Source organism: Ursus americanus, chromosome 26, assembly GCF_024610735.1.
Source record: "Ursus americanus isolate L20-20 chromosome 26, mUrsAme1.1.p, whole genome shotgun sequence".
Lineage (NCBI taxonomy): Eukaryota > Metazoa > Chordata > Mammalia > Carnivora > Ursidae > Ursus > Ursus americanus.
Window position 1 is genome coordinate 23,348,770 of NC_142152.1, and position 12,213 is coordinate 23,360,982.

Consider the following 12,213-nt stretch of genomic DNA (forward strand, 5'->3'; position numbering starts at 1 on the left):
ATAATTACATGGAAAGTGTTTACCAAGTTTATTTGGCTCCAGAACTTTTTTTATTATTATTATTATTATTATTATTATTATTATTATTATTACAACATTTTACAGCATATACTTTTGAAAAATTTTGGTATCGTGGAGAAAAGGGTATGGAAGTGGTGGAGCTGGAAGATTGTGGGCAAACTACGCGTCCTTTATAAGACTTTATAAGCCTGCATTTTCTTAACTTCCCTCCCCACGTCTGGGAGCCAAGGGAGGTCAAGTTGCCTTCTCTAGTCTTTCCCGTTATTTCCTTGCTGAGCTTTTAGTGTTGACTAGGAACCTCGTATGTAGAAATGGCGATGATCCAAACTCTGACTCCAAAGCAAATGTCCAAATACAACCTCCTTCCTCAGATGTGAGGGTGCTTGCTGTGCTCAGTGCCCTCTGCTAAATGCTACGGGACACTCAGAAGAGGTGAGAAGTAGTTTCCACTTAAAAAGAGATTTGTTCTAGTAAAACAGTGACAAATAATCGAAATGCCGGAAAATTATTAACACATTTCAGAGAAAGGGAAAAAAAAAGCAGAATAATGCATTATTCATAGCTAACAATTTAAGCACCGGGCGCTGTTCTAAGGAGTTTTTATGCATTGGTACAGCTGATCCTGAAGACTTCATACCTCTTTCACATTTGGGAAACCGAGGCACAGAAAAGCTACCTAACCCCGGCAGTGCAGCCTCAGAGCCTATGTGCTCATCCAGTAGATGCCTGGTAGGAAGTTCCAGGTGGAACTTGGACAGATTTTCTATAGCTTTATGTTCTCCACAGACCTTATCATTCTGAGAGCCAGTGCGTAAACTGCTGTTGACCATCAGGGACATATGAAGTGAATGTGTGGATAGGAGTCGAGGCAACACGCTGTGCTAATATTACATGTGAATTAGATGGAGGGACGGGATGGTGCTTGGCCACTGGGAAGGGGTGTGAACCCATCACAGTGACTTCAGTGTGGACATTGCACCATTTAAATCCCACCGACAATAATGTAAGGAATAAGTCGAGCTTTTTCTCCACCGTGTAGTGTCCAAGATAAGATGTGGGCTTTGGAACTGGACACACCTGTATGCCACTTAGCACCTGTATGAGCTCTGATCACATTGCTTAACCTCTCTAAGCTAAGTGTCCTCCCCTCGAATGCAAGATGATGATACCTGTTGATTGTGATAATGGCATTTGGTGGTGATTCTGAAGTGCCTAGCACGGGGCCTGGCACATAAGCAGTATTCAGTAGTCTTGCTCTTTTTTTTTTTTTTTTTATCATCTTTCTCCCAAATTACTCCTATTCTCTCTGAAATTCGAAAGCAGCTGTTGTGAAGTTTGCCCCTTGAACCAGAAAGGAGTTTTAGTCTATAGACAGCATTCAGGGGAGATGAGGAAAGATTCCCAGTTACTAATATTGATTAGATGATACACAGGTGTGTGTGTGTGTATTTATTTGCTTAGTTTGGCACAAGGTTCGAACTTTAAGTGATCTCTTTCATGCCTTCTCCAGGTGCAATAGCATGTTTTTTTGGGGAACCTCCAGCCACAGCCAAGAGAGTTCCTTTAGTACCTGGAGAAGCAGTCCCTTTTCTGATTTGGCCCCATGTTGCCTACCCCCCTCCACCTCCCCCCACCTCCACTTCTCGTTGAGGCGCTGCGACTCATCCTAAAACCTTAAATCAGTCTGTATCCATGGGCTGTGCTCTCAAATTCCATTGTTAGTTTCCTTTCTCTTATCCTTCTTCAATCTCTCTTCTCTCTGTCAGCACTGTACATGATTTTCTTGCTTTATGAAATTCATTTTCTAGTGAGCAGAATTTCCTAACTCCTCAACTCTGGAGGCCAATTTATCTATAATTTCTCTAAGAGCTCCCTGTTGACTTTGAAATTGTCTCTTCAGGTTTCTTTTGGAATCCCAGTCTTCAGCAAGGATCACCCCTTACCACTTCTTAGTTCTCATTGCTGGTCTCCTCCTCCCCTCCCTCTCCTTCTCTTCCTCCTCCTCCTCCTACTTTTTTTAAAGATTTTATTTATTTGTCAGAGAGAGAGAGAGAGCACACAAGCAGGGGGAGTGGCAGGCAGAGGGAGAAGCAGGCTCCCTGCTGGGAGCCAGCTACAGGGCTCCATCCCAGGACCCTGGGATCATGACCTGAGTGGAAGGCAGATGCCTAACCAACTGAGCCACCCAGGTGTCCCTCTCTTCCTCCTTTTTTAAAATTAGAATTAGCATGGCTCCCAGTGTCATCATGGTTTAGTTGCTGTGTCCCCAAGGAGATTGGCTGTGATTTCCCTTCCCCATTCTTCTCTAGCTCCAGCCTCAGCCCTGTATGAACAGCTATAGGCACATCAACTGTGAATATTTCAGTTGCTTCATTGTTCTAGAGCATGTGGGTTTAGGTTATGCTAGTTTTCATTTTCATGACCAGTGCAATTTTCAGTACTAAGTAATTTTATACAGTAGTTCTCCTCGTTATTCAATTGTTAGCAGATTTATGTTACATTTTTATTTTTGTTCTATTACAATTTTATATTTAATTTAACCAACACCATTATTTTGTTTTTGCTTATATTAAGCGAATGATTTGTCGCTAGTTGTCAAAACACCACATAGAAGCTCATAAAACGTAAATCTGATTTTGGTGCTTATAAACAGTTCCCTGCATTAGGTCTGAGTATGCTCCCAAAGAGAAGACGTTAATACTGAGCATCCGAAGGTGAGATCTGGTTGAATCTCCCAGGTACTGAAGTTTAACGGACCTGAGAAAATATAATCCCTTCCTCTCTCTCTCTCTCTCTCTCTCTCTCTCTCTTTCTTTGTTTTCCCCCTGCTACCTGAGTTCTACACCAATAGAGAAAAAACAAATGCAAGGCTGGTAAAAGTCAAGTATCATGTTGTTAGTGGTAACACTGGTATGGAAAAATGGGGTTAACATCTACTGAATTCCAGAGTTGGAATTGCCCACTTCAACGCTCACTAATTCAGGATTTAGGTGGGCATTGCCACTGAAGCAAGGCTTGCTCCTCTGACACCCGTGCTGGGGCTTGTGTGGGGTACACTGGGGGTGTCTTGCGGACAGCTTGCTCCCCTAGGGAGAAACAGGGAATGCCAGGGGCTGAGTTATGGAAATACAGTTTCTCTGTAGTTTCTTTAGTCTTCCAGATTGTGTCACTCCTTTTCCTCTGGAAAGCTGTAACAGAGGGAGTAGAGAGAGACTAAGAGTGTCTTGCTAGTGGAGTTTCTTCAGTGTGGATGGAGACAACAGGAGAGGGCCAGAGGAGGGATTCTCCCTGTCCTTTCTTCAGCACTTGGGCATCAAGACACGGTTTGTTAAATTGTATTGATGTGCCCATGCAAATGTTGGGGGAGCCACGTTCTACTCTGACCATGCTATTGCGTTTTCCTTGACTTTGTTATTAAAATTTCCATCCTCTTGTATTTATTTCAAGCCCCCTTCAGGACCCCCTGCCCCAGTCATTCACTTCTAGGTAAGCCGGGTAATGAAAGGTCTACTGGTTCATTTGTAGCAGCTGGAGATCCTTTAGTTGCAAACGTCAGACACCCGCCTTAAATGCTTGATGCGCAGAAGGGAATCTACTGCCCTCTAGTTTTTAAGTCTGGCTTTTGCTGCTGAATCCAGACCTTCGAACGGCACCATCCTAGAGAAACTGTTTCTCTCCGTTTTGTGATTGGCTTCCGGGTGGGCTGTCTCCTCAGGCAGGCCCAATGTCTCTGGTTATCACATGGTTTCCAGCAGCTCTGGGCTTGCTTCTTACCCCTTCAATAAGCCTTGTTTACAAAGAATGCCTCTCTCACAGGTGTTCTAGCAAAAGCCCCAGAGCTTATGTTACTCCAGCTTATGTTACTGTTGATCCCTTGGTTCTAAGGGGGGGGGGTCCCTAGACCCACTACTCAAGCATCACCTTGGAATTTATTAGAAATCCCATGTTCTCAGGCCACACCCCAGACTTTGGAATGATAAACTCTGAGAGCAGGCTGCAGGGAGCGGTGTATTAAGAAGCCCTCCACGTGATTCAGAGGCATGCTAAAGTCTGCAGACCACCTTGTTAGTCCATAGACCTACGGCTGGGGGGATAAAATCATGTTGAGTGGTCCAGCCTGGGTAGGCTGATTACTTCAAGAGCCGGGTTATGGTCAGCTTCGTCCAGCCCAGATGGTTTTAAGGTAAAGTAGAGAAATTTCCAAAGGGATATTAGCGGTGTTATCAGAAAAAAGCAACAGTTGCTGGTCAGAAAAAAATTAACACATGTTCTACAATAGAATCTTTCCACAAGTACTAGGTGGTGAATTATTACATCAAGAAGTATTTGGTAGTGAATGCCTCATGCTTGTTTGTTGGTATCTTTACAAGGCTTGGCACAATCAAGACTTTTTTTTCTTATAGTATGCATTCATACCCAATTGATCCTGAAGGGAGAAACACGAATCATTTTGTCCTTTAACTTGAATTATCGATGATCTCATATTTTCTTTTATATCATGGGACATTCTGAGCAGCTGCATGAGAGCACGGGCCTCAGGGCGTATCACTCAGCCTTGGCCACGAATCCACCCTCTGACTGAGGTCACCTCAGCTGTCTACTATACTGGGCATTTTTTTTCTGGAACTGAATATTTCGTGTGGAAACCTAAAAGATACAGTAAGGATGCTGTGACAAAAACGTGATAACTTGTGCGTATCTCCTCTGTCACGTTCATAGGTACGATGGTGGGGGACCATACCCGCTTGGAATTCCACAATATCGAGACCGGAATCATGACGGAGAAACGTTACATCTCTGTTGTCCCGTCCAGTTTCATTGGTCACTTGCAGAGCCTCATGTTCAATGGCCTGCTCTACATTGACCTGTGCAAAAATGGCGACATTGATTACTGCGAACTGAAGGCTCGTTTTGGACTGAGGAACATTATCGCCGACCCCGTCACCTTCAAGACCAAGAGCAGCTACCTGAGTCTGGCCACCCTCCAGGCCTACACCTCCATGCACCTCTTCTTCCAGTTCAAGACCACCTCAGCGGATGGCTTCATTCTCTTCAACAGTGGTGACGGCAATGACTTCATCGCAGTTGAACTGGTCAAGGGGTAAGTGGAAGAGCTCACATCGTTTATACCGGGTCTCTCAGCTCAAGCCCAACATAAAATGTGGACGTGAAAAAAAAAGTATCCATTCTGCTCCCCACCCTCTATTCCCGATACCTGCTCTCCTCCTCATTGATTAAAAACAACCTGTATAATGGTTAGGGCTGGAAGGAAGAGAAATTCATTAGTCTATTTAAACATCTTCCGCTAACTCCATACTATCAGACTTTTTACCATGAAATATAGTCCTGTAAACCTATAGGAAAGAAGGTCATTTTTGCAAAAGGGGGATAGAGTGTATGTCCTGTATACAGTGCTCTGGGGCAGTGTTCTCGACAACCCCTAAATCTGTAGGAAGAAATGAAATATAGTGTTTTCAGCACTTTCATTAGCCCATTTATGTGCAGTTTTAAACGCTGTTCTTTCTGCAAGATATTTTACTACCATGTGTTGGAAAATAGTCAAAAAAAGAAAAAAAAGAATAAAACCCAGAAAACAGATCCACAATCGACTGAGTTTAAGTGTCGCCCTCTAGTGTTTGGGGATGTACCACCCGTACTACTTTGTGACTGGGTTTTTGGATCATGGTAAAGAAGTGACCCTTGTAGGTGTGGAATTAAAGTGAAGTCTGACAGAACAGGCTATGGCTCTTAGAATCCCAGATCATGCCTTCATTATTCCTGCATGTTGCCAGGTTAGCGTGAGGGCTGTGAAGCCCTCAGGGCCGGTTACATGCACGTTGCCATTAAACCACTCGAGGGAATCTCCACTCACGGGGTTGTTGTTGCTCACAGGTACATACACTACGTGTTTGACCTTGGGAATGGTCCCAACGTGATCAAAGGCAACAGTGACCGGCCCCTGAATGACAACCAGTGGCACAATGTCGTCATCACCCGGGACAACAGTAACACCCACAGCTTGAAAGTGGACACTAAAGTGGTCACTCAGGTTATCAATGGGGCCAAAAATCTGGATTTGAAAGGTAAACCTTGTACAGAAGTTTATCCTTTTTAGAGCATTTTTATTTTTTTAATTTATTGATTTGAAAGAGAATGCGTGAGTGGGGAGGGGGGCTGAGGGAGAGAATCTCAAGCAGACCCCTGATGAGTGCAGAGTCAGAAACCACGCTCGATCTCACGACCTTGAGATCATGACCCTGAGATCATGAACTGAGCCGAAACCAAGAATCGGACGTTTAACCGACGGAGTCACCCAGGCACCTTTAGAGCATTTCTTATCATCGAAGCTGTTTGCAGAGGCAAACTACAGGTTAGGGTTCCATGCATTTTGAGACATTATGCATACCTATTTTAACCATATCGAATGATATCAAAATGCAGTTTTTACTTAAACCACTCCTCAAGGGATGGTTCATTTTCTCTGTAAACCTCAGGCATGCGGGGGCTGAGTGTGAGGTGGTAAAAGTCAGAACGTGGAGCTGTCCTAATACAGAGGACGTGGTATAGGTTTTGGGATCTCAGCTGAATATCTTACTGCCTGGGTGACTTTGGTAAAATTTCTTAGCCTCGTTCAGCTTCTCTATACTTTTTTGCAAAATGAGGATAATAATTGTTACTACCTTTATGGGCTGTTATGAGTTTTGATGGGCTAATGTTTATAAAATCCTCCACATATTATTGGTAAGAAGCACATAAAACGCACTGGGTAAATGGTGGTTTTGTTGGAAATCTTGTTAATATTTACTTCATCATAAAATGGGAACAATACCTGCCTCATGGACTGAATATGGTGATCAAAATTTGTGAGATGCCATGTAGAAAATGAATGACGTAAGCAATGTTAGTGTCTTCCTTCTGCACTGTAGAGACTCTGGTACGCAGTTGTTGACGCCTTTCCCGCCCCGTCCCCCCAGCTCTATTACCATTGCCTATGAAATCGTCTAGTGTGCGTTGACTCTAGCTGAGTCTCGTCTCCCTACCCTTTACTCAGCTGCTCTTGCTACTCGCTTCCCTTCCCAGGTGACCTCTACATGGCGGGTCTGGCCCAAGGCATGTACAGCAACCTTCCAAAGCTGGTGGCTTCCCGGGATGGCTTTCAGGGCTGTCTGGCATCAGTGGATTTGAACGGGCGCCTGCCAGACCTCATCAATGATGCCCTGCATCGGAGCGGACAGATCGAGCGTGGCTGTGAAGGTACAGCTTTTCCTCTTTTTAAGCCACAGCCTGGACGCAAGCACCAGCCTCTCTGCTGCCTCTGCCAGTGCCTCGTTACTGTTTCCCAGTCCTCTCTCCTTCCCATTTGCCATCTGACATTGCATCATCAGTGGGGTCCTCCTGTCCCTGGCTCAGTATGTCAAGACATGGGCCACAGATTCTGGGAATGTATGCTGGCAGATGTCTTCCCAGTGTCACGTACTTGCCAGTAGAGGACCTTCCCCGGCATTGACATCAGACTCTTCCTGACTTGTACCTTTGCTTCCAGCATGGCTGAAAGGGCAGTAGGAGTTTTTATTTCTATTTTTATACATTGGGAGGTATACCAGAGACTTTTATATGGGTGTCACTATTAATGAAATGTTTGTAGTAACTACTGCTTCTTTTAACGCAAACTCAGCAGGAGGTAGGGAAATGATGTCAGAATGGCACGATGAGGGAAGGGAACTGACATTTATTGAGTACTTACAAGATATCAGGCATTCTTAGGCAGTTCGTTAGTGTGATGTCATGGAATAGCATGGGTGTTGATGGTAGAAAGACCTGGGTTTAGATCCAGGTAGTAACTCTTGTTCACTGTGTGACATTTGGCAAGTTACTTAACCTCTCTGAGCTCTATCCTCCTCAACTGCAAAGTGGGGCAATGAAACTTGCCTTGGAAGGTAAGCTATGTAAATTGGAGCTATATGTAAAATGCCTGGTACAGACGTAGTAGGTACTCAATAAACAGTAAGATTATCCTTTACAAATATCTCGCGAGAGACATCTAGGAACATTGCATGCCCATCGGTGCGACACAGCAAGTCATGCTCAGCCTATTGCTGTAGATGACCTACTGTCTCTTAAGATATTAACTGAATTTTACAGGTCTTCTTGAGTCCAGGTCTTTACAACAGAAACAATCTAGTGTAACCAGCAGAGGGCAGCAGTGAACAGTTTTCAGGCTTTCCCAGGGGCCCTGAGTAGGCCAAAAAGGTGACCCTTACCTAACTTGAAAGTCAAAGGTGTCTGACCAGTCAGCAGGGTGTATGTATTCTTCCGTCTGGTTGAGCCTCATGGTCCTGTGTGTGCAGCGTACATGTGTTTTTTTTCTCATTGATTTACCACATCAAACGCATTCACTCATCTCCCAAGTTTTTAACTTCATGTATTGCTCCTGTTCTTAACTAGCTTTCACCTGGGTTCACGTGCCACATTTTTATAAAGGCTTCCCATCCGCTTCACACGCTGATGTGCAGTGCGGAAGTCATTTCCCTTTGCCTAAGAGTCAGCTTCCCACGTGGACTAGTATGACCCGTTGTTCCCATAACCCTCTCCAGTTTGCCTTTAGCCAGGAATATTTCTTATGTCCAGTGGGCCAAACATGGTCTGTGTACGTGGGAGGTGGGGATCACCAGGCGCTCTAAGTAGCCGCTTTGCTTTCTTCTCCTGAAAATGCACAGTGTCATTCAAATCCAGGATTTTTGTCTCCTCGGCTTGCTCTTACTTCTTTCAGGCATTAAGGGCAATGCTGAGATAAATGTAACATTTGGGAATTAAATAGAATATCTCTGTTTCAAAGATTGTGGAATGACAGAAATTCCAGTTATCCTTCAATAATTAATCAGATTGAGTTAAAACATAAAAGCACACATTAAAAAGCATAAAAACTACTCTTCAGATGTTAAATATTCTTGTCATGCAATCCGTTCTTTAGATTTACAAGTTAACAGGAATCATCCATTTAACTCTATAGCAATGTTGCTTGATAGAGATATAATGTGAGTCACATATGTAATTTTAAATTTCCTAGTATACTAGCTGCATGTGAAAAAGATAGAGTAACAGGTAAAGTTAATTTTAATTTTACATTTCACTTAACCCAGTATATCCAACATATTATCATTTCAGCATGCACTGATATAAAATTATTTATAAAACCTTTCACATTCTTTTTTTTCCACATGAAGCCTTCAGAACCGAGTGTGTATTTTATACTTGCATCACACTGCAATTCAGACTACATACCTTTCCCGTGCTCAGTAGCTACATGTGTCCGTGGCCTACTGTATCAGAAGCAGACTTCTGCAGGGTATTAAAAGTTGGGGTGTAAGGAGATAGAACTGTTGTATTGGACTAAAAGGCAGTCTAAACTAACTTTTGAAGAGTAGATTAAAAGGTAGAATATAAAGGGTGGGGAGGATGGAGTCCACTTAAGAGAACTTGAAGAGAAGCAGTGAGAGCATTAGCACAAGGAAATTACCCATCAAATTGGGGAAAATGGTCCCATCCCTACCACCATCTCTGTGTGCAGCTTGGCATGACTCATCACATGCATTATAGTGGGGTCCGACCTTCCTCTGAGTCTGGGTGATTGTTCAGCACCGGATATTGTGACTTGATGCTTCTGCCAGCCGAATCTATGGCGAGTCCCATGAGCCTAATAACCCTGCACTCTATTGCCATGGAGATAATTGCGATGATTACCCACGGAGCATTATGACCGCCCCACTGGGTGGGATGAAGTGGAGGATGAGTGAGGAGGGAAGAAGGTCCTTGTTTATTGTACACAGATGACTTGGATAATTAGCCTAAGTGGCCAGGAAAAATGGCCCAAAAGTGGGTTAAGGCATAAATTACTGTCATTGGAAGTTTACACCATGTGAGTAAGCCCTTATAAGAGATCCCAGGAGCCTTTTAGGGCAGTGTGGAAATGAAACTGAAGTAGATGGCGAGGAGGGAAACAAGGAGCACAGAGCCTTAGAGAGACTGCAAACAGGTGTCCTTCTCATTCTGAATCTCTGTACGTAGACTGGAACCCTCAAGAAGGCCTTTGAGTAATGTTCGGGATGGAAATCCCAGGAAATGGAATACATTTCCTGATTTATCATTTCTATATATAGAATAATGAATATGTAGGGGACGAGGATTTGTTACTAAAAACTAAGAACTGCATCCCTTTGAGATGGCAAATGTGTTCTAGCCTCACTCTCTGGGGTACACAGGCCAGGATGTATCATATGTTCTTGTCAAAGTCATTGATGGTGATATTTCAAGATCTCTAAGTAGTAAATTTACTACTTTCCCACTCATATCTAAGTGCAAAGAGTCCAAAATTATTTTTTAAATGTATTAATCTACGACTCTGTCCCCCAATTGTTTATACTAAGAAAGAAGAAAAAGATCTCAAAACAGGTTTTAATTTTTATGCGGAGTATAGTACTTCAGAAATCAAGCACAATTTCTGGACAAGCTAGCCAATATCTAGCTGTGACTTGCAGCCCCTCGGTTTGGGCTAGGACTTTTGAAATGATGTCTGGTTTTATTCTCAGAGGGTAAATATCTCTTTCTATCTTGAGGCCAGCGTTGCTGCAGAGACCAAGGCATGGGTTGGCTGGAAACACGATTCCACCATTCCAGATGGTAAACATCTGAGAGAAACACACGTGCTTCATTTCGAGCCTGGCATGAATAAATGAAAAGGACATCGGTTTGGTGCCTTTTTGCTCGCAGCCATTTGGGTTTGGCTCTCTTCTTACCGATCAGTCCCATTGAGCTCTTTGGAGCTCCCACATCACCTTGACGCACAGGCCCAGTTCGAGCGCCACAGTCCCTGGTGGCATTTTCAGGAGGTTACAAGGAGTGCTCCGAAGCGACTCTTCCATCATTAACTCCTAGATGTGCAGACTTATTTTTTTTGTGGGCTTGGTTGGGTTGTGCACACGTATCTTTCAGTCTGGCCACGCACCACCCTGATTTTTTGATGCTTATCCCGAGTCATGGAGAATCATTTTCCTGGACCATATGCCTTGGGGTTGGCTGTGTGGATGTGGGAAGGCTCTTGTTATCCCTGCTTGTGCTTTGTCGAGTCCAGTGTTTTTCTGCCCCCGCTCTGCTGATGTGGCTCTGACGAGGCCTGCTTCGCCCGGGTCCCCGCATCCCCCATGTGTGCTGTCTCTGGAGAACCCGTAGAGCATTTTAACTGTGTGTTTGAGTGATGTTGGTTATGCCGATTGTTATTTTCATTTCTGTAATGTTACCCTGGTTGACTCTACCTCTTACTAACCTCTGGTTATTGTTTTCGCCTTTTCTGTTCTTTTGCTAACAAAGTTGTGTTGACCAAAGCTGACCTGCAAGGTAGAGAAGGCTCTTGCTCCCATTACCACTTTGGACTGAAAGCTGCCCTGTGTCACCCTTGCTATCTTTTCTTTAAGGGCCTTCAAGCTCTCACACCTCTTGGACAGCATCGGTTTTGGGGAGGGGGCCGAACCCTGTGTTCTTCAGGAAGAGCGGCAGGAAACCCAGATCAGTGAATGCAGAATAACAGATGCCAAGACCTTGGAGGGATGGGACCATGATTCCATTTTTGGGGGGACTAAAGAGGTTTGACAGCATCCTATATCATGACTCCTCACAAGCATATCAGTCCACTTCTGGAAGTGGCTCACACCTCTCCACATAGTTGCCATGGATGGGTTGGCTCTTTTTAATTTATTGCCCCACAGAGGAAGGCAACACTTGGAAAGAGAAAAAGCAAGCAAGAAAAAAAAGGGCCCTTGAGTTCTTAATTTATTATTTTCTGGGTCAGGGAGGTCATTTCTCAGGACTTTGGAGTGCTTGGGCCTTGTGAACGAGAAGGCCATTTTCTCTTAACTCATTTTAAAGAAATATTTTTAGGCATTTGGGAGATATTAATGTCATTAAAATGTTCTAGAGATTTATGTTTCCTTTCGGGGATTTTGGTTGAGCACTTTAATTTCCTGTTTTGTGATCTAAAAGAAAAAGTACTCTTGGGGAAGAAGAGGATCTGTCAGTTTTATCCTGAATACCCTTTAAAATGCCTGCATGTTAGATGTCAGTGAATATTTCCCAGAGACACTGCTTCCTCTACCAGCCAGGGAGGCACCGTCCCAAGTCCATAACGGGCCGCTGGTCCTA

At 43.9% G+C, this 12,213-nt stretch overlaps 1 protein-coding gene across 2 annotated transcripts in view; it reads left to right on the forward strand.

Annotated features, from left to right (window-relative positions):
* Positions 1-12,213, forward strand: part of NRXN3 (neurexin 3) — a 1,516,445-nt gene that overhangs the window by 720,454 nt on the left and 783,778 nt on the right. For both annotated transcript variants that reach the window (XM_045807717.2, XM_087856158.1), the window contains exons 9-11: positions 4,741-5,122; positions 5,914-6,104; positions 7,102-7,275. In XM_045807717.2, coding sequence (XP_045663673.2) covers positions 4,741-5,122; positions 5,914-6,104; positions 7,102-7,275 — 747 coding nt within the window. The remainder of the gene's footprint in view (positions 1-4,740; positions 5,123-5,913; positions 6,105-7,101; positions 7,276-12,213) is intronic.